The sequence below is a fragment of the Anser anser genome, assembly GCF_964211835.1.
Source record: "Anser anser genome assembly, chromosome: 8".
In the NCBI taxonomy this organism is placed as follows: Eukaryota; Metazoa; Chordata; class Aves; order Anseriformes; family Anatidae; genus Anser; species Anser anser.
This window is the reverse complement of record NC_139728.1, coordinates 27793694-27817073: the sequence shown is the minus strand read 5'-3', so window position 1 is coordinate 27817073 and position 23380 is coordinate 27793694. Positions and strand designations below refer to the sequence as shown.

At 40.0% G+C, this 23380-nt stretch overlaps 1 protein-coding gene across 23 annotated transcripts in view; it reads left to right on the top strand.

Annotated features, from left to right (window-relative positions):
- The window catches only part of DAB1 (DAB adaptor protein 1), a 145629-nt gene extending 125565 nt beyond the window's left edge, over positions 1-20064 (top strand). For 8 of the 23 annotated variants that reach the window (XM_083846693.1, XM_083846686.1, XM_083846680.1 and 5 more), the window contains 7 exons: positions 2562-2624; positions 3806-3914; positions 5118-5666; positions 6480-6607; positions 7538-7609; positions 16496-16546; positions 16748-20064. In XM_083846693.1, the coding sequence (XP_083702819.1) occupies positions 2562-2624; positions 3806-3914; positions 5118-5666; positions 6480-6607; positions 7538-7609; positions 16496-16546; positions 16748-16792 (1017 nt within the window). In that variant the 3' untranslated portion in view covers positions 16793-20064. Of the gene's footprint in view, positions 1-2561; positions 2625-3805; positions 3915-5117; positions 5667-6479; positions 6608-7537; positions 7637-16495; positions 16662-16747 lie in introns of all 23 variants that reach the window. The other 15 variants (XM_083846685.1, XM_083846682.1, XM_083846681.1 and 12 more) reach the window with 7 other exon arrangements.
- Positions 20065-23380: the final 3316 nt, after the last annotated feature.

Genomic DNA, 23380 nt, shown 5'->3' with positions numbered 1-23380 from the left:
TGAGTTGCCTCCTTCCGAGTACATACCATATAATCCTGAGTTCAGAAGTACATTCACAATCCATTTTCAGAATTGTTACGAAATGCATAGTATTTTTCCCCAAAAGACCTATAAGTTACAGTCTGTGTAACCACATGTGCCCTGCACTTTCTCACCCCCTCTGATCAGCTCTCCTGCTCCCTGACCTGGGGTGGAAGCCCTGCGGGAGCCTTTGCTTGTGGCCTCCTCAGAAGGACTGAGGCTATTACACAGCGAGTCATAGAGGAGGGTACTGGGGACAGCTCTGTAGAAAGCTTCCTTATGCAGCAAAAGAGCAGCTGTAGGACTGCTGCTGAACAAGTGATTTGAAGAGATGAGAAGAAAGTGACCTCTTCTGTGATGCGGTGTCACTTAGCATCTCTTGAATCTGTGAAGCCTACAGGAGGCTTGAAGTGATTTTGGAAGGAACGCTGCTGTTGTCATTGTTCCAACTTGTCTGGGCATTTTCACAATGCTTGCCTAGTGTGTGCACACCCTACAGAAGTGATTTATGGGCTTTTTTTGTTTTTGCACAAGTTACTTCAAGCAGTATTTTAGTAATATACTCTTGAATCAGCGTGCCCTGAAGAAAATGTAGATTTTCATCTTTTTTCCTCCTTCCATCTCCACACAGATACTTGCAGGGATATATAGGCCCATAAGAGGAAAATATATTGTCATATCACTAAAGCAATGTGATCTATTTAATATATGGCATGAGGTGAGAAAACATGAAATAATTCATCCCTAGGTACGTTGTTAGACATAAAGTTGAGAATCATCCAAGCTGCTCTACAAATTCCAGGTGAAAGTGATTGTAGCATTGCTTTTGTAAATGGGAATAGAGATTGGATTGCAAAAATGTATAAACCTTTGAAATTATTACCTTTTGAATGATAGTCTAATTTCTTGAAAGATCATTTATGAAAGAAAATGGGGAGGAAAAAAAAATCTTTGGGTGCTTTTTCCCCTTAGGCTTTAAAGCTGTTAGGACTGATGAGCCAGTGTGGTGGTTAGCATGAGGGCTAAGTTTCAACTAGGTTTGCAGATCAAGACAGCTGAATTTCAAGCCTGTATGTGATAAGGATGCAAAGTTTATGTGCCTAAGATGAGTTGGGATTCAATGAACTGAGTTGAGCTTTGCATTAAATGTCATTCGTACCAAGAATTCTGCCTTCCCGTATATGTGGGAATGACGGAATAGAATTCAGGGGAGATGGAAAGCCTGTACGCAGAAGGAAGGTATTAGAGAAGTAGTCCTTGAGCTGCCAGCACAGCTTTCCTGTCTAGCCACCCTGGTAAGGAGGGTGGATGGATTTTAGGTTTCCTGTGGAGTTTTGAGGGATCCGTGCTCTAGTGGCCCTGGACTCCACCTGAACTGATTTGCAGCTGGAGAGCAGCACTGAGAGAGAGCCCCCAGCTGAAGGGGACATCTTTCCTGGGTGTGTTACTGCTCCTGCTGCCTTCCACCCAGATCTGTATGTGGGCATGCACAGACTCTGTGCTTATTCCTCTCCTTATGGTTCAGCCATGATCTGCTTTCTAGTTGTAAAAACTGGCCACACTCTGTAGCTGTCCCTGTAGTGGAAAACCCCATTACCTTAATCACAGTGTTTGTTAAAATAACGGCTAGAGGATGAGTGCTGGAGTCAGGCTGTCCTGAAATGGACCCTTGGAAAGTGAAACATCCCTATAGGGGTCCTTCAGATTGTTATATGAACCTCAATTAATATCTCACTCTAATTTATAGTTAGAATATGAGGTCCTTTATCCCAGCAGTTTGACAGGGTGGTGAGGTAACAGGTGGAGGAGAGCAATTTTATTCCAGAGCATGTGAAGGAGGTTTGATTATGAAGCCACTCAAGGTGCTCCTCATTATCAAAGTGCTTTTCCCTACTGGTCCAGTTGCGTGACACCTGTATGTGTGACCTAATTTGAGATCAAACTGAAGGGTGCCCTTAGAAAACATTTCCAACATGAGTTAAATGTAGAGTTACAAACTTAAAATAACCCAGTTATGCATCCTCCTTCAAGTCCACTTATCCAGGTCACACCTGTCCCATGGGCAAGGGGAAATCAGGCAGTACTTTAGAAGTCCTTCCCTTCTGTATCCTTCTGTCACTTCCACAGTCTGCTACTGGGTTTTAAGACCTTGAATTGGGGTTTTAGAAAAGGAGCCAGGGAAAAAGGTCTGGAGGTAAATCGTGCTTGGTGTTTACTGATGTTAAGGGCAGAGCAATAATGCATCCGGTCCCATTCGGAATAGTTTTTTCACACTTCATTCATTTTTTAGGGGGGAGAATTCCCCACAGAATCAGTTTATAGGGTCAGTTGCCACCTATTTAGGTCCATCAGCAATATCAAAATCCCACAGCTTGAGCCTGTGTACTTCCTCAATATGTGACTGGACATTCGAAGCTTACATGGCTTTTTTATTAATTTATATTGATAGCTGTAACTAGTTAACTTTACAAGTTATTACTAATTAACTTGTATTTTCTTCTCCTCTAGAGATAAATAGAAATGTTATTTTATCTTCACAGGCTGTTACCCAACTAGAGCTTTTTGGGGACATGTCCACTCCTCCTGATGTAACCTCTCCCCCGGTAAGTAACCAGGGAAACTGAACAGTGTCTTTTTCTGCATCCTATTTTCAGCACATTTATTGAGCACATTTACAATTCAGGTCATTGGCCCTTGCAGTAGGGAGGATTTCAAAGTAGTTCTTATGTTGTGAGAAAATAAAAGTGAAGCAAATTGAATGTGGAATCACTGCTTCTTGAAGAAGTGCAAAAATATCTTCAATTTTTATTTATCTGATATAGGGCTAGGTGTCACATAAGATATAATCTGAACTGCAGATCTCCTTCCCTGGTGTTTATCAGAGCTGCATGCTTCACTGCTCTCTGTCTTGAACTCCCTGTCTCTCCACTGCACTGCAGGAAGATCCAGTTACAGCCTTATATATCACGTCTCCTTGGTTCCACCAAGCACACATCCCAGAACTGCTGTTAAAGGAAGGAAGACAAAAGACTGGAGAGAGGCAGGGCTGAATGTGTTTTCAGAGGAAAGAAGATTTTTCTCACCAGGCTTTTCTGCATCATAGAATGAAAACAGTTATTTTCTCATTATGTTTTTGAACCATACTTTTAGGCTGTAGGGAATATGAATATTCAGAGAAAATTGAGGTGCTGGGAAGTCACCAGCCTCAGATCTCTAAGGTATTTGGGGTCGTGTCTGGGACTAGATTTTCAAAGTCCTGTCTCCTCATCCTTAGCTTGCTCAATTATACTGTCTTTCTCCTTTAACGTAGACCTATGGCTCTGGTCCTGTCGGTTAATTGGAAGCAATATTTATTCACCTTTCCATAAATCTTGCAGATGTTTCATTTGCCTTTACTATTTATTTTTTTTACATTAATGCCTGAGTCTGTAGCTTATACTGGTTGTCACCTAACGCCTAGAAGCAGAAGTCTGCATGTTCTGGAGAGAAAAATCATGTCGATATTTGCATGAAATATAGTCCAGGGAAATTTTGTTTTTATTTTTCCTCTAATACAAAGTCTCTCTCATTTTCTTTTTCTCCTGTCTCCAGCACATTCTAACATTCTTTATTTCTACTGCTTCTCTCCTTCTGTGTCTTTCCATTCTTTTTTCTTTCTCTTTTTTTTTTTCTCTGCAAAACTGTGAGCTACAGAGAATGTTTAGCATTCACAGCAAAGTATGATGTGCAGCAGAAGCTGCAGCTGACATGTCAATTGTTGTGTTTTATTCCCGCCTTACTGCAGACTCCTGCTACTCCAGGTGATGCCTTTATCCCATCTTCATCCCAGTCACTTCCTGCTAGTACAGACATGTTTGGTTCTGTACCTTTCAGCACTGCTGCCGTACCCTCAGGTAAGAAATCTACTGGAAATATGGGTTTGACTCAAATTTGGTCATCAGTTCTCAGGTCAGGCTTGCATTTTAGTATTTGTCATTAATTCAGTGCAGTGGAAGTAGGAAGGATTTTGAGGACAGTGCTGCAGGGTGAGGCAAAACAAGTCATTAACAAGCTGAGAATACATTATTTAGAATTTACCAACATTATTAAAAGCAAAACCCAAAAACTTCACTCGAAGTTCAACCATAGTTCAGCCATCTGGATAACATACCTTCTAGGTACCGCAGCAAGAGAGAAAAAAGCAGTTAGTTTAGCTTTGGTTTCTTTGCAATTGCAATGAGTTTCCTGTGCTGTCTTCAGTAGAGGATGAAACATGAAGATTTTGATTATATTTCAAAGATATTCCACTTAGTCAAATCCTGATATTTCCTCTAGACTTTTCTGCTTTCCTCAAAGTGCTCAAAATTCACGATCTATGTAACATTCTGCACAGGCACGCAAGGAACGTGGTTTTAACTGATGATCTCTCCCTGGGATACTCAGAGCACTGCGAGAACAATGCTCTCAGCTCCAGTTAGGAGGAAAAAGAAAGAGGAGTGCCTTGAATCATTCAACAGTGACTTTCTAATTGGTTAACTCCTTGTCTGATGCGGAATCAGATTAGCCACTGTGTCTCAGAAAGGTTACGCAGATGGTGAAGTGTTCAGGGATAATGTCAGATGAAAACCCTCACTGCTTCCACAAGGTTACAGTGGGTGCTAGATAAAAGGGCACCTGGAAAATACATCATAGCCACCTATTAAAATATGATGTGTTTCAAAGTTACTGTTCCTTTCATCACTCATTAATTTAGTCACATGAAGCTCTCTTTCTCTTTTTCTTGGGGCTCTCCTGAGCCCCAAATAAGGGAGCTGCCAGGTGGCTGCTGATGAAGTCCGTGCAGATAGGTATTCACAGACACACGGGGTAGTCTCTGAGGAAGAAGAGAATAGTGTTCTGTTCAGAGAAAGATATTGCCAATACGCACCAACCCCTGTTTTTATATACAAGTATTTGTTTATTGATATGAATTCAACCACGTCTTTCAGTTTTCTTTTTAAGTGTGCTGAAGCTCTGGGACCACTAATGTAGCTGCGTATTTCTGATTTACTGTGTAGCTTTCTGCGTGCTCTTGACATTATCATATTTTTTTTTCCCGCTTTCTTTATTCTTTGAAGGTTATGTTGCCATGGGAGCTGTTCTGCCCTCGTTCTGGGGACAGCAACCACTTGTTCAACAGCAGTTGGCCATGGGTGCTCAGCCTCCAGTTGCTCAGGTGATGCAGGGAGGACAGCCGATAGCGTGGGGCCAACCCGGTATTTTTCCTCCTACTCAGCAACCGTGGCCATCTGTAGCTGGTCAGTTCCAACCAACTGCCTTCATGCCAACACAAACTGTTTTGCCTTTACAAGCAGCCATGTTTCAAGGTACCATTGCTCCTATAGCTACTGTTCCACCCACAAGTGATTCCAACAGATCAAGTCCACAGACAGACAGGCCCAGACAGAAAATGGGAAAAGAAATGTTTAAAGATTTCCAGATGGCTCAGCCTCCACCAGTGCCATCAAGAAAACCAGATCAGCCTTCCCTCAGTTGTACCTCAGAGGCCTTCTCAAGTTACTTTAACAAAGTTGGGATGGCACAGGAAGCAGATGATTGTGATGACTTTGACATCTCTCAATTAAATTTGACTCCTGTGACTTCCACGACACCATCAACAAACTCACGTGAGTACTCATATCCTTTCTGCCATCACTTTCCTCAAATGTGGCTGCTCCTCAAAGCATTTCACTTTTCGTACAGTAAATTGCAACACAAATATGGACTGAGAACCTTTATGCACGGTCTGGCTTATTAAGTGTGTTCCAGCCATAAAGAAAAGTGTTATAGAGACCATTGAAATCAACAACCCCAATAGTTGCAGTCTGAAATTTAATTGTTTATATGACAGTAATATATGTTCTGTGCTAGGGACATGCAAGCTGGTTGGAAAATGCCTATAGCATTCAACCCTACAAATGGTTTCTGTTATGTCCCATTCAAGCCATACGTGGTACAAATTAGGGGATGGGTATTTATTCTAATAGCTTGATGTATTGAACACGTGGGGAAATTCATTAAACAGCTGAAAAAATAAGCTTATTGTGGTCATAGCATGAAGACGGGATTTTGCGGATTTCTGAAAAGGAATTCATGAGGAGATTTACCAGAGGCCACTCAGAGACCGTGTGTTTTGCTTACCTGCTATAGGGCAAGCAACTCACACGTTCTTAATGTAATGTTGTGATGTCTCCCTGGTTCCTAAAGACATAAGCCAGATGCAGCCAAACTTAGTTTGGAAATCACCGAATGAAATCAAACTTATGGAATTGATAGTGACTTCTGTTTAGATTTACCTCTTACAGCTTTTTGCTAAAAATAGTTTTCAAGGGTAATATGAGTTGAGGGCTCTAAAGCATGAACAAATTTTGTGTTGCTGTGTCCCTCTGAACAAATTAACAGATATAAATTCTGTGGCTGTTACCTTAATCTTTGTTTAGCTCCAACCCCTGCACCCAGACAGAGTTCTCCATCAAAATCATCAGCATCTCATACCAGCGACCCTGCTGCAGATGACCTCTTTGAAGAGGGATTTGAAAGCCCAAGCAAAAGTGAGGAGCAGGAGGCTGTGAGTAGCAACAAGGCTTCTAAATACTGATCACACTTCTTAGCTAGAAGAGAGAGAGAAGTTACTTAAATGTTGTTTGGTAGTCTCAGAAATAACTATTCTAGTAGGACAGGGTGGAATTTAAGGGGAAGCTGCAGACAGGACTCCCTTGCAGGTTTGATTTTGATAATTGACAACATCAGCATGGTATTTATGCTGATACAGCCTAATACTGCATGTGAGGAACCAAACTCAGAATTCATATGTAAAGCTGTAAATGTTAACTGTGTACAATGCCCTTTTTAGCATACCAGCATTCACTTACTGATGGTAAGGGAGTCCAATGACATACGTGCTGAGGATGCAGAAAGAGATATGGGAGGTTGTGTGTTAAAAGTTGATGGTTGACGTTGTCTTGCACCTTCTGGCATCCCAGTTGCTTGCCTCGTTGCATTCCTCAATGTTCTGGCCCTTGCTATTTCTTTGCCTTAAACTCAGTGAACCAAAGCAAGAAATGGTATGAAAAAGAGATGACTTCAAATCACAAGGTATCTTAGGCAGATAAGAGCCTAAGTGAACCAAAGGCAAGAAGGAGTCTGTACAAATAAGGACCCAAAGGTACAAAATGACACAAGCTTGGACTCTTTCTGATTCATGTAGATTCACTGCTTTTCAGGGCCTTTTGCAGTTCTGGTTTATCTAATCCAGTACCTTTGAAATCTGTGGCATCTCCTGCATGGACTCCCAACAGGTACTGGTGTAGTCCTTTCCTGTCTGCATCAGCTACAGAAAAGCATTATGGCTTTTGAGAATGTATCAGTGGTGAGGTCTCACTTCCTGGTTTTCATGAGATAGGATGTACTTGTTATGCCCACAGCATGAAAATAACCTCGTGTTGACTTTTCACTTTCTATTGTTGAGAAAAAAAGGTGTTATGTTCTTGTATTCTAGCCTGATGGGTCTCAGGCCTCATCCAACAGTGATCCATTTGGTGAGCCAACTGGTGATACTATAAGTCCACAGGTCGGTAGCTAGATAGCGCAGGTTGGGGTAGGTATCTGTCCTTTTTTTTCTCTACACCCTGAGGTGCTCACTTATTCTTCCACCAGTGCCTACCATTGCTTTCATGGATGCATGGTTTGCTTTTCCTTTTCATCTCTTCCTTTTTTCCTCTCCATTATCCACGGTGTATTCCTCATGCTCAGTGGTTTGCATGGCTTTTGCCATTCACTAAGTGTTGCAACTTATGCAAATATGTGTTTCAGCTGCCTGCATGCTTTAAAGAAATGTAGACTTATTTTACTTTGTGTTCCAATTCTGAGGGGAAATAGGAAATTTGAGCCATTACTAACAGTATATTATGCAGAACATTTTTTTTATTAAACCCAGTCTGGCCTTTAGGCAGATGTAACATATTAAGTGGAATAAGACATCTTACCCATAGACATAACAAACATTAAGTTAAATTATGTAATGATACATGAACACCTCTACTCTAAATCAATGTGTAAATCAGCAGAAGAAACAAATGTATTATCTGCATGTAAAAATTATTGAAATGGGTTTGTGTATTTTTATCTCCAACTGCAAATTAAAAACATCTGAAAGTTATGATCATTCATATTAGCATTGGCATACTGATATTTTCAAAATTACTCATCAAACGTAAGTCATTTAAATCCAGACAGACGGGAAAGATGATCTTTTCATCTTCTGTGTTACAGAACACATTGGAAATGTGTTTGCTAGTGAATGTTTTGTGATTTGCTTCAATACAGTATATAAGTTCTACCAAAGAGACAGTAAAGCTACAAATTTTTATGTGTGCTGAGCATTGTTATTCCATCCAAATACACTCTAGCGTTAGTATTTGAAGGATACGTTTCATTATCTTCTCCCTGTCTGCCATTCATGTTTTGTATTACCCAAATACGTGATCTGGTGCTGTTTCTGTGCTTCAGCACAGAGCTCCTGGAAGAAATCCATAACAATGGTAGAACCCGTTTTACTTTTGTACAGAAATCACACTGTGTTTACCAGTGACTTATCTGCCCTGAGCCTAGGCAGTCTGGTTTCAACTCAAAATTAATAGTTTCATTAGGAGTCACTTTACTTTGTACACTAAATATGGTTAAGAAAAAAAGATCTTATGATAACTTAGCTTTGATCTACTTGGCAGTAATAAGATTATCTCTTAATAATATATAGTGCCAAGAGAAGGGATCTCCCCCTTATTCAGCTCATATCTAGGGGGCTGAACCAAAAGTGGCATTAAGCCTTGTGTCTCCTTGAGTCTAACAATGACAGTATATGGATATAGTCAAGCTGGGCTGACTCTTGGTGTGGCAGGAGCATCCATTGGTTATAGTACTCCATCAAGAACTGCTTCTTGCAGATTGATGATGCCACACAGCAATTTGGCTTTGCCTTCGTCTGACCCCAGCCAGCACTGATGAAGCCAGCTATTCCAGCTTCAGACTGTTTCCGGATTTCCTTCTTAGATCAAGAAAAAGGATATGACCTTTATCTGAAGCCTACACTCTGCAATCCTATGTGCATTTGTTTATTATGGTTTATCATAGTCGGGATATTTCTGAAATTCATCACAGGAAGAATAATGATAAAATCTCTTTCTAATTTTCTGACTGTCACAAAGATAGTTAGTATCATTTGTAAGCTAGCATCACACACATTTACCTATCAGGAGTTCTGGAAATATCTTGTAACAGTAATTGAAGTCTGTTGATGCATACTACAGTGTAAGACAGTCAAGTGAGGGACACCTTTTGTTCTGTTTTTATATAATGCTTACTAAACTACTTTCTTCTACCTGTCAGGGGTCTCTGGATGCTACAAGAATAATATTTTGCCAGTGACTCCATAGGGTGTTTTTTCTCAGTGTTTTCTGTTAATGTTTTTACAATCTTGCATCTATACAATCTATATTATATATATATAGTTCTCAGAAATGTATTCTGGGAAGTGTTAAATAATGCCACTGATTATCATATTATAGTAATTCCTAAGAGCGGTAGGCTGGAACAGGAAGCAGGACAGAAAGAAGCATCTCTCCAGCAAATACACTGGAGATACACGAGCATCATTGTGCCTCAATGCAGTGCCATCTAGCAGTCTGAGGGAAATCCACTTGCTAAGACCAGCCCATCGAATTCTGCAGCCTGGTATCATCAGAGTAATGGAGAGTCTAATCTCCATGGAAAATGATCAGTTCAGGACTTACTACTGGGTTGTGTATTGAGCCTGTGTTTGGAGAGAAACGTAATGGAGAGAAACATGTAGTACAAAAGAATCACGGCCTGCTTAAAAGCCATTTTTGTGTGCAAGATGGAGATTACTTGGCTCTTTCAGAACATGGTTCTTCACACCAAGATCACCACAGTGTACAGTTCAGATGAATGGACCTCTCAGGAGCAAGACTTAGTATTGTGTTCAGAAATTTCAAATGCTGTTCCTGGCATTTGTATTAAATCAGCTGTGCCCATACAACATCTTTACTTACCTTGTCTCGATGTATGCAGGATACTCACCTGCCTAGTATTTTGTGCCCTGATCTTTCAATGTACCTTATCAATTTGATTTCTTCATTCCTTCTGCTATCCCATATTCTCATTTAGATATAATTCAGCAGCTTCTAGCAAGTATCTTTGTTTCTCTGTGTTTTGTCTCTTCCTTTTGTGATCTTCAACTTAAGCTTTCAAAACCCCATCCTAACAGTAGCCATTCTTATAAGTAACTCTTCTATAAATGGCTATGGGTTCTTAGCAGGTAAATGTGACATTATACAGATAAATTACTTTTTTCTCCCTTCATGGTTGGAGATAAGGAGCAGCCTATGAAAGGCCTGACTTTCACAGGTGAAAAAAAATCAACTGTTTGCAGAGCTGTTCATAGCAAGATTTGTATCTAGTTGTTTTCCCTTTGTTCAGGAGCAGTGTCAAGGATGAGTAGTGATTTTCCAGAAGAGGTGAGAAGAACAGTGAATAGTAAGACTGCCATCTTCAGCTGATTAACATTTAATTCCTGATACTGCCTTTAGATTGTGTGGTGGGTAACTACAGTGAAAGAAAAAAGGGAAGGAACTGTACTTAGCTGTGTTTATACTGAATGTGCTGAGCATTTCCCATTATTGACATTTCTGATTAATCCAAGAAGTCTGAAAAGAGGAATTTTCACCTGGTCGCCCCTTTGCCCTGGTGCATGCAGTGACCATGATGTTAGGGGTGCTAGGTACAGACCTTCCTAGTGTGGATATTTCTGTTCATGGGGCTATTTCAGCCTCAGCCCCTAACTCAGCCTCAGCAATTGCACTCTGTGAAGCAAGGAAGCACTGAAGCTTTAGAGTTGAAAGCTTAGGAAAGTCTGTAGGAAGGGGAGCCTTCAAGCATGGTAAGAACAAGGAAGGAAAGGAGCAAACTTTGATTCTCTGATGTCAGGCTTCTGAAGATACCTGTGGTTGTGTTGGCTGGCGTCTCTAACATCCTGATTGTGGAAAGAATATCATAAGCCCTGAACACTGGGACTGGTTATCAGAAATGTGGTCTGACTCCTTATGGATCGTACAAACTGGTTCTTGAAGGCAAATTAGCAACAGGGTGAAAATTCTGAAAGCAAATAAAGGGGGTATTTGGTACCACAATTAATCCAATAAAAGTCATTTAAAATGCTGGAAGAAATACAGCTCTATTGATATGCTGCCCAGCTCAATATTTGCACTGGCAGTCATTCATGAGAGATTTTCAGGAAGCCTTCAAAACATTTGTGGCTAGAGCATATCTTCCTCAGAAAGTTGTTTAGTTGTTCTGTGAAATGTGTGCAGACAATTAAAAGCCCTCAAAATATGTCGCACCCTTCATGATGCTATCAGCGCTGTCAGGAGAGCAACAGTTCCTTTGAATATTTGTCTATCAGCTTTTGGTGGTACTTTGGTGGCCTGCTGCCATCTTCCATCTCGGAGCCTGTGCCATTCTTTGTGATGAATGTTCCTAATCATTTTAGTCAGCTCCAGAACGGACTGCTTAAAAGTCTTTATCTGGGCTGTTACTGTGAAGTTGACAGAAAATAGCAACTTAAGGACAAAGCACTGGCTTAGTCTGAGGATTTTGTGAGCCTCAGTAGGGCATATGAAGCTGATTCTGCAACCTGCTGTTACTTTCTGGCCCCTTTCTGTTGCATGAGGAATCAGAGTGGGCTCAAACGTTGAAGACTGTCTTTGCAGGATCTGTTACTGTCATTCATCCGTCTCAACAGGAACTGAACAGAGCCCAAAGAGAAATTCATAATGATTTTAGGTGACCTGTTCTTACTGTAGGCCCTAGTGCTGTTGCTCTCAAACTGAAGAAACAGCACTGAGCAGGGTTATGGACCTTAGAGAGAAGTTGACAGGGTTATGTACTTGGAAAGGGATCACAGTTTACTGCTTCCTTCCAGAGAGATCCCCAAATTGTCATTTCAGGCCCCATTTTCCTGCTTATTTGTTCATCAGTGTATTTCCTAGGGAATCTGAAGGAATAAGAAACAGAGAAATCCAGGCTGCTCTGTGAGCAGAGGCATCCTACAGATTTGCCTTCCTCTCACTGCCACAATCCCCTCGCTTTCCCCTTCTGTCTGTTTTAATATGACTAGCTCATACACAGGTTTCACAGCTCTTCCAGTGTCTGCAAGCTCACCTGAAGTAGCCAGTTCCCTTTCCATTTCTCCAACTTCTTCCTCTGAACGAGAGACAACAAACTAGGTGGCTTGTCTACAGCCACGCGCTTGCTGATTGGAAATCCAGCAATTCAATTAGGGCACGAGCTCTCCTAGCTTTCTTTGTAATAAGGTCGTTTAAAAGTTCCCTGTCTTCTGCACAACAACTGATTTTCAGGACACTTGCGGTAATTTAGTATCTTTGAGACTTCTGAACAATTTGCTTCAAATTGGCTATTGGGTTGAAAAGTTATTAAGGAAAATTGGCAGTTACATAGACAGAAAGCATAATTTAATGGCTCCTGTTTTCTTAGGAAAGCAGCCCAGAAATAACAGGCGTGTTTCTATGCTGCAACTCATTATTATTCCACAACCAAGATTTAGCAGAGTTCATCAATGTAAGTAGTTCTCATTGTTTTTTCAGGTTGTGGTTGTATCACATCCATACTGATACGTAAATGACAAAGACTTGTAAAATGCTAGCAATCAAACTAGGTATATGAGACTAGGAGATACCCCTGGGCAGGTTTGCAGTAAGAATAGGGGCACCCTTCAGTCACAATCCTTAACAAGAAGGTTGCTATATTCATGCAGCTGATAGAGGCTAACTGTAATACAAACAAACAAAGAGAACCCACAGGCTGTTAATGGCTGAATAGGAATTACACGTGTTTCCACCAAAGATATTTAATTTAAACACTGCTTGCCAAGTTTACTCTGTCCTATTTTATTGCATCAGAATGCAATAGAGAAGATGCATTGCACTCCCGGTTCCCTTCACTTGCATCCCCAGCACAAGATTCTCATTTTGGCTGGTGTTCCAGCACACTTATTTCATGAAACTCTATCATTTGAGCCTAACCTTTCTGATCAGTCAGCCAGGAGTAAAACTGGTGCTGAGAATCTATTGTAAAGGGCAAAGAAATCTATGCGGGCCTCACCTCTACAACTCAGTACATCTTGCCTGAAGCTTTGCACATAGCAGGGTGCCTTGCAATGATGAAAGGACTGCCAGTGTAAAAATAGTTGCTTCCTAACCAAGTCCTGTGTTATGTTTTGTGAGTGAGCTCACCTGCACAAGCCCAAGTAGTGCTGAATCTGGAGGAGGTGTTCTCCAATGACTAGTACTGCTGGGGAGCAGGTGTTAATGCCTTTAAATTGAGGGGAGTGTTATCAAAACCATTAGCACCCTAGTTATCTCATGTAGTAGTGTTCCTGAAAATGGGAAGAATTAACAGATTTTAAACAGGAAGTATCTCTGGAATGCATAAATATAACATACAAAGGGAAAATTTTCTCTTCAGCGTTTTTTTTCAGTGAATTCCAAGAGAGTTCATAACTCAGCATTGCACAACATACTTTTAGATTCCTAAATATTTCGATGTTTAACTTAAGACAGGTATATTTAGACTTTTCTGGTCCCCTCCTGCAACCTGCCTCTTCAGTCAGATATCTGATCTGTGATTTCATATCCTTTTCCTGCAATATCTTGTAATTTAAAGGCTGCTGTTCAGCATAAAGAGCCACATTAGTATGTGAAGGTGTAGCTAAACACTACTTTGATAGCTGCTTCCAAACATAAAGGAAAACATTTACTTTTTAAATGTCTATGAGAAATTACATACCCCCAAAGTTGATAGAACCCTTCAAGTAGGATATAGCAGCAAAAAATGAAGCTGCCAGTTGTGATCTTGGTTTATCTCTGCAGGCTGATGAAAGCACGTCAGAAGAGCTTTTGGGCCAAACGTATAGAAAGGAGAACACTTTAAGATTCAAGGGATTTTTGTAAATTGGAAGCTTTGTATGCTATTTTATTTGTTCCCCCCCCCCCCCCCCCCCCCTTTTCTGACAATGACTGATTCTTTCATTGCTTCCCTCTGAGTCTGTTTCTAATGCAGTGGTAGAAGGCAGAACATGTCAGTGAGATAGGTCTGATGCTGTGCCAACAGTTAGGCTCTCCTGCCTTGTAATGGTATTTCCTGTGACTTTTAAGTGGAGTACGTAAAAAGAAGTGGGGTTATTTCTGCTTCGAAGGCCTAGCAAAATACTCCTGCTGAAAACTCCCCTGCCTGGCATTGTGAGAGAAGGGATCTGTGAAGTCAACAGTACTGAACTCTCCTTTTGCTGCTTTTCTGTCCTTTACTGCTCTCTTTTGCTCTCCTGAGTATCACTGTACATTCTTTACAGATGCTATTTACAGTGTTGAGCTATAGTCAAGAGGCGCTGTTGAATTATCTCAGAATAATATTAGAAAACAAGTCCCACCCACTGACTAAAAAAAAAAAAGCTGAGAAGATTGCACAAAATTACAGCAATCGATTTCTCATTTATGCATCTGACGGGGGAAATCACCTAGAGGAAGATGTAAGAGCGCACTTTTCATTCAGAATGCTCTGATCTGTGTGAAGAAAAGTTATTCAGATTGTTGAGAAAGGCATATCTTTGCCACATGCAGTGTATGTTCATATTGGGTATGAATAAAAGTTCAAATTTTCTTCCTGAAAGCTCTCCCTCATGAGTTGTTGGAAGTGCTGATGACTGATGATGAACTCTCCCTTCTCTTCCAGTGATGCCAGGTTCAGTGACACCTTAGGACACCTGTTACCTCAGTGTCTCTGCGTGTCTTATAGATATTGGAAGAGAGCTCTAACAAGCACATTCAACATTTTTAAAGGCTTTTATATTCCCTAAGGCACTCAAAATATCGACATCCTTTGTTCCAAAGTGATCTTCTCCCTCCCTCCCTTTTTCTTCCCCTCCTTCCTTTTTGCTTCCTGTCGCAATCACCTCAGGTTCAGCAAATGCCTGAAGAATGGCCTGGTGTGTGTCGGGTTCCCACATTAATTAGTTCAGATTTTCTCTGAACTAGCTGTGATAGATCATTCTGCCAGCCTCACGTCTGCAGTACATGAAAATTGGCGTAGGTAGAGTCAGCACACAGTATGTGAGATGCAGTTATTTACTCTCACTCATCTCTTCTGATTACCTTTGGTTTCTCAAGGTCACCACATGTATTTGCTTCTCGCTGTGGATAATTTCCGCAGCCTTTATTTAATCATTCTGAGAGATTTCTCTCATCCTCTTCTAATGCTCGTGGTGTACTCAGGGCTTCTTGTGGGTAGGAGATAGGGAAGAGGAGTCTCCACAGGCTCCAGAAATGTGGTTGTTTGATAAGAGATACAGCTTTCCTTGGCACATAGGGAGCAGGCCATATTTTGGAAGGAGGCTCACGGTGCTGCTTCATTCACCAAGAGCTGCTCGGTGAGGCAGGTTGGGGCACTGCCTGCACCTCTGCCCAGGCACCCTCACACCGAGTACCTGCAGCCCCTGTGGGGCTGGTTTTCTGATCAGCAGCACCATCTCTAAAAGCAGCGATTAAAATCCAGTGCTGGCTCTCGCCAGACATTTCTGGGTCCGCAGTGCCCGGTGATTTGCCAGCCTTCAGTTTTTTTGCTTGAAGCCAGCTTCTGCTGACGCTGCTGTAACGTGAGTTGGTTCTAGCTTGGTGAAATTCAACGGCGTGGTATTTGAATATTTATCAAGCTGCGGAGAGTTAATGCAGTATGGCATTAATTAGCCTTTCTGCCTGTCTTGTTCTTTTTTTAGATGTCATTCTTAGTTTAATAAATTAGTTTCTGGGAATGAAGTCGGGTGGATTCCGGGGCCCATGGATGGTTTGCTTCACGTTGCAGCCAAGACGAGCATAGCATTAAGAAAACGCAGAGTGTCAGCTATGAAGGAGCATTAAAGACATGGCAGCTTTCCCCCCACACTTCCCACATCCAGGAAATTCCCAAGAAAATATCTGTTAGAAAATTGACATGCTTTCCTCCCAGCTTTAATGATTGTACTAATGGCTACACAGCCTCCTAATCAAACTGCACGGAGCTAGCTTTCCTCATTCTTCATAGGCAACTCACACCACATCTCTCTGAAAATACTGTTATTTTAATCCCATCACAGCTTCATTAGTTCAGCTTTCAGCAGCGGTTTCTGCTTGCAAGTGGTTTTTTTTTTGTTTGTTTGTTTTTCTGCATGAGTTGTGTAAAACCCACAGCTAAGTGCTGTTGTTGCGCTCTTGGGGTGGGATTCTCATCCTGATGCAAGTTACAGCCTTTTATGCCAGCTACATTTCTGGCCCGTAAACTTCAAATCATCTAGTCATATAAATATCATTTCATTTTTTCGTATGTTTATGCCCAGCAATACCTCCTGAGGATCGGTGCACAGCCAATATGGAAGAGGAAATTGATTGTAAGCATGCCTTTTCTGAAATAATGTCACATTTCCTTCACAATCCAACTGGGGTGCCATGATCACTCAAAGCAGCACAGAAAACAAACACTTCCTTTGGGTTTTGACTCACGAGGTATTGCTGTTCTCAAGCAGATGTTCTAAAAATGTTCTAAAAATGTCTGGAGACATCTCTGCTTATTTTATTTTTATCATCCCCAGGAAGCAGAACCTCTCTACGCCCAGATCAACAGACCTAAGAAATAGCATTGTTACAGGCTTGTGGTGCTCCGAGACTCAAATGAAACCCACCAACCTGGCAGGCCTTTGGCTTTCATGCTTTTTTCCGATTGATTTTGGCTGGCAAGGATAGATGATTGCCCTCCTGGACTGGCTCTGCGGGTGTTCCTGATGATTTTTGGAAACCAATGGCAGATTCCTATGGCAGCACAAAATAAAAACTCCCTGCTTATCACACCAAGAGTCCAGCCGTGTCCCCACAAGTCATGGGTATCCAGACTAGGAAATCTTGCTCCTCGGTCTTCTTTTCAACATTTGTTATCTTCTGTATGCCACATATAAATAACGAGCATCTGAAATTTACTGAGTATCAGACATTCCTTTTCTTTTGAGCAAAAAGCAGAATCTGTATGTAGCAGTGGCATTATCATTCAACAGCCTTTTGGGCACAAGTCGGCACTTTTTATGTCACAGTGACATGTTTTTCATCATCATTTACATCAGGCTGATCCTGACTTATTTTTTTTCCCTTGTGTAGGCATATTTAAACAACAACAACAACAAAATACTGGCAGTGTCATTTTTTTTGTATTTCTTATTCTGTAGTTTTGTATGAGTGACAGATCTAACAGCAAAACACCTGCAGAAACAATTCCTAACTTGAAACCACAGAATAAAACTCGGTTGTTTATCCATCCTGACTGAAAATGTTGCCAAATGTACCTTTAAGTTCTAGCGCATCATGAGGAAGAAATGCTGCTTTTCTGTTTGAATACTCATGTTGTGGGTAGAGGAAGGACATCAAGTCCCACTGATGGAAGAGATGAAAGATTCACTATTTCCTAGGAAACTCTAAACGAAGTACAGAAAAGGAATATTTTTATTTCTTCGATATCTTGCTGCTGTAATGCTATGCAGACAAGTGTTTTCTTCTCTGTGTGCCATTTTTGATGAAAAAAATCATTTGCCAAATAATACTGGTATGATTCTGGTTTAGGAAGTTGGATGGAAAGGACTTTACAAATGGGACAATGGTGGCATGGATTTTGGAATAACGAACTGATTCTGTGATCAAATCGTTCATCTTTATCACTTTTTGTACATCAGAAAAATCAAATGGGATTTTTATTTTATAACTTGAAAAAAATCTTACTGTTAAACTCTTTAAATGTTAAAGGGGAAATGGCTTTAAGGAGTTCGAATGAAAATTGCCAGTTTTTTTGTAAATATAAATGTTATGAAAATTCTTTTACTAATGCCATTACACAGTAGAGAAGGTAGCAAGTTGCAGTGCTTGGGAGGTGTGGCAAACCCAGTTTGTGGTTCTCACATCACATACGTTTTTTCACATGCTTACGATAATGGGCTGAAGCTCAAGTGCATTTGCCAAAAGCAGTCAGCTTGTCAGCAACTAGTGAAATTAATGGGAACACATGATTTTATGATCTAGCTTTCTCACACAGGCATACTCCACGTATGGGAAATCACATTTCATTGACATTCCTTTACGATTCCAGAACCTCTGCATAGAAGTCATCAAACTGTTTACACATAGAATGAAAGAATTTAAAACTTCCGTTTTTTTACATTTATGAAGCAAAAGTGCAGTGTTTGGGTTCATATGTTTAGCACATGATTTTCATAAAGAATCTATATATTTTTGCCCTACAGAGAATTGTTATACAGGTCAAATGTGTTTTCCTGATGTTCCTATGCAGTTACAGTATATTGAATTTAGTGGTTTAACACTAAAAAGAAAAAAAAGAAAAAGAAGAAAAAAAGGAAAAAAATAGAAAAAAAAGAAAAAAATAGAAAAACAAAAAAGGTTAAAGAAATTAAATGATTAATCTGTTTTTAGGGTTATTGTGCAGATTTTGTTTTTAAATTGACACATTAGGATTTGCGTTTTTGTCATGATTAAAATAGGCCTGGAGTTATAAATATTTTACTTTCTTTCATCTCTATTATAAGCTAAAAATGGTTTAGAAGGCAGAATACCTGGGGTGGCAATTGTGGATATGTACAACCAAATCTCACCACATGATTCCAGTCTTTTATTTTGAATTAGAGAAATTAGAGAAATGTGCGTTACAGAATGTATGTGAATGAAAAATTAGCTGTGAATAGACCTAATGAACCTGCAGAGAAGAGAACTTTTATCCCCATCCACAGTTTGATGCTTATTTCTTAGACATGTGCAAGCAGTTTTGTAGCAAATGTTATTTTCCCATCAGAAGAAAGGTCAGTTTTCTAACCAGAGACACTGAATTAAAACTTGGTGAGTTGAGTGTTTTGGGATTAAAAGCAGAGGTAAAAATGTTTCTGAAGGACATTGCATTAAGTATATTTTCCTAGTTTGCACAGTGGTGCTACCTTCTTCAGTGGCTCCTTTCAGTTTTGTCCTACATACGGAACCACGAAGACAGTTTTGATTCACTACAGACATTTAAGGTTTAGTCTAGTCAGTGCATTCCCAGTTATGGGGTAAAATGTTGAAAGGAAAAGAAGAGATTTATGTCTCAGAGGATCCATTGACAACATATTTGTAGGAAGCAGATCATTTACATAGTCCTTGCAACAAATAGGTGCAGAGGGAAGGAGGCTGGGATTTTAGTGTTTTGGAAGAGACAGCTGGACCATCCCCGTGGACCACTGTCGTACCTTTGTCAATGATACTAAATAAAACTAAATTCTGAATTGTCGTGTCATACAATTAGATCGTCTTTGTCATGACTGAGATGCTGATTTGAGAGGATTGTAAGGCCTCTGCACTGTACCAGTATTGTAGATAACTAAAATATCCAGCTCGTGCAATTGTTTAATCCCTCGTCCTTCACTAGCACTAAATTCGTCACTTTAAATTTAAAAACCAGGGAATCCCACCAGCCATCTTGTTGTCATCCCCCGTAGATTCTTGATCTTTACCTGTCATGAAAAGATATTTTGATAGATCGTAGTCATCCAAGTGTCTGATGAAACCTTTCATCTAATAACGTACTGGGCACCTTCTTTGCAAAAATGTTTACTCCGTGGTTTTCATTCATTTTTATTTCTGCATTCTGACACGTATTTTTTTAATAAAGATGAGAAAGATAAAATGACTGTTGCAGTACATTTCTAAGCCTACTTTAACTTTACCTCAGATAATGACCATTTGTTAACACATACGGACACATTATTTTTAACTTTATGTATAATGCATTCAGCAACAACAAAAAAAAAAACAAATTTTTAGAAATTTTCCATTAATTTCTGTAACACACCATGTAATACTGTTATGAATAAAAACATTTTAAAAAGGCGTCATTTCACTACGTTTGTTCCATAGCTTTTGCTCTTCCTTGAAAATTCTGGCGTTTGTACAGTGCAATGTGAATATCTGTCATGGCCAAAATTTTTGACAGGTACTAAATAATTGGGAAAGAATATATGAGAAAAATAACTGCCTCTATTTGGAGAATACCTGTTCTTAAATACCCTAGTTGTTGCTTATCTTGCAGAGGCTTAACTTGCTACTTTACATGCTGCCTCCCCATTTTTGGCCTCTTTTGGGGTGTAGGAAACAATAACTTTTGGTCACCTCCTGTAAAATCACGTTCCTAGGAGAAACCGTGCTGTGTAATGCTACCAGAGCTGGAGCAACTCTGTGGTGTGAGAAGCTGCAAGTCATTTTGCTCAAGTAAGATTTAAAATGAAAAATGTGCGTTTAAACATGGCAGTTTTGAAAGTTTGTAGTAAAACACCAGAACGTATTATTGGTCCCCTTCTCTTCTGGCGGGACTTCTCTGCTGGCTGGGGCAATGTGTAGGGTAGGCTGAAGTGTTTTGCTGGTGCGAAGCTCTGAGGCCACATGCAAAATGCAGTTGCTTGATTTTCAGAGGAACTGAGCACTGGATCTTTCAGCCAAGATGAAGAATAATGGTTTTTGCCAAGAAATAATGCAAATATGCAAGAGTCCACATTGAAATTTCAGGGTAAGAAATATGCATCTATATATAGGAAGAGAGAGAGCAGTATGTATGCACATATATTTAATTAAATGTCTTCTTGCTGTCCCATTCCTTTTTCATCTGTTGAAAGTGTCCAGTAGGTCATGCTGCAGCATTAATTATGTCTTACTGTAACTTAGGCACGGTAGGAATCTGTTGATTGTATGTGAAAGTATCCACCTCAAATGTAAGTAGGTAAAGAAATGATCCTAATTTAATTAATGTTTATTAAGGCCATGATCTCCTACAGCAACGAGAACTTACTTAGCAAACAATTTTCAGGATCACACTGCAATTATACAGAAGCAAGGACTCTCGGCAGATCTCTTTTTTCCATGTCAGTGACTTCTGTGAATGAACTGTTTGTACAGACTGGGAATACTCAATTTGAACTGGTGTATGTTGGATCAAAGGTAATGTTGCTTCTTTTTCCGAGGTTGTGGTATATATTTCCATGCACCATTTCCTTCTTTCTTTTCTTTCTGAACAACTCATGTCCTGTCAGGTTCATGGGTATTAATTTTCTGGTAAATACCATCCTCAGTCAGAATATCATTTCCAAGCAATGAGAGGGGATGACTGGTGTCAATTTTGCTCCAGAGGTTTGGATTAATTGTCTACAATTGTCTCGTTAAGCCAACATGGAAAACACAATGGTAAATGAACAAAGTGAAATCCCATATGGCAACCAGAAAGCATAGGTTTTTGGTGAGTATGTGACACTGGCCATCTATTCCACTCAAATATTACCACTATTGCTGACGCTGTCTGTACTGCCTCATGCAAGGCTCCTGGCATCTGGTTCTGCTTCTGTATGGGAAACCAGTGGGACTCACACCTGTTCCTGGCTGTGGCCTGATGTTATTACTACAAAAGTCATGATCTGTAAGAGTTACTCTATGTACTCTTGTAACAAGGTCTTGCACAAGCTGGTCTTCTAATTCACTTTTTAGGATCAGCCCTGTAAAGAGCCGTTTTTGAATACGTCAGATAAAGCAGAGAGGTGGCATGGGGAAGGGAGACGGGTGTTTTATTTCTTGCTTCACTGGCTGTCTCAAAGTATGTGGGAACCAAATTATACATTTCAGCATGACAGTGAGGAATATGGGGAGATGTCCTGATACGATTTCCTGATTACCTGTTACATTGCCTGTCTCTTTCTAAAATTATCCTACTGGAGGCAGGAAATAACAGGTCTATTAGTGAAACGATTGTCCAGCTATTAGTTTTTAGAGCTTTAAATAGTCTTATCTCAATGTACGTGCTTGCCCTGTGGCTCATCTATCACCCCTAAAATGTTTTATCAGCACCTGAAAAATCTCAGCAAGAGGAATAGCCTCAAATGTTACCCATTCAAGTGGCTTTCAGATACAGGGTATATTTTTTAAAGGTCTTTTAAGATCTGATGCAATTTGCTAGCTTTTCAATCCCATTTCATAGCTCCCGCAGCACCACTTACGTAAATACTCCTAACCAGCAAGGAAAGGATATCACAATAGATTAAACGAAAAACAGGTTAACAGGCAGCAAATCAATGTCCATTTGGCCTCAGACATTTGTGAAAATAAGGGATTATGAAGAATTATTGCCAGGTACTTCAAGTGTGAAGACTTTTGTGCCATTTCCGTCTTCCTTAACAACAGATAGTTGTTAGGAGCTTGAGAAAAGCTCTCAGGGTCAGAAGCATGTTGTATCAAAAATAAGCAGAAGTTATAAAGCTTTAAGCTGTTGCAATTCTCTGTAAATTTTGTACTATTTGACATATTGAGATGATGAGAATCTTGGTTTTTCTTCAAAATACATTGAGTTTCTAGTTTGAAAATGAATTTGTGTGTGTGTTATCTTGAAGTCCAGTGGAGATGAGATGGAGATGGTGTTTTTTTCTTGCATTGTCTACTTGATACTGCAACCACTGCCATACAGGACCCTAGAAATAGAGCTTTCAGTGTAGATGTACCTTTACCTAGTTTGAACCAAGCCATTATGAGGCATTACTTTTTACTAAATCAAAAGGCAAAAACAGAAAATAAGCTTGACAAGGTGAATTTTTTACGTCCATGACTTTACAGATACCAGCTTCACTACCAGAAAACAACTGTATTAGTAACAGAAATTATGATGCAACAGAGTCAGTTTTAAGTAAACATCTGGAAATATTCCTTGGGGTTTGTTATTTGTAAACTTTATGACGTGTTTGCCACCTTATGCTCTTCACCATTAAAATCTGTGGGAGACCCCCTCTTACCTTTGAATGAGACAATTGCGTTCTTCTGCAGAAGGAAATATGAGTTATGAAGCAGGGAATGAAAAGATCTTTTCAGAAAAAGAGAAAAATTGTTTTTGACCAGCATAAAAACTTCTTGCTCCCATCTAACCTTTTCCACGGAGGTCCTTTCATCTCCAGTATGTGTTAGAGTTTTAATTTGGGCAAAAAGCATCCATTTAAATTTAAAAAAAAAATCACCTTTGGTGAAACTGTATGGGTTTTATTTACAGGGGCAAGAGGTTAGAAACTTTCGTTGGTGTTACGAACCCTACAAAGGATGCATTGCACTTGAAAGCTCATGATGAACACTTAGTGAGCCTTCATTTTCAAGTGTGATAAAACCCACTTCCAGTGTCTTAG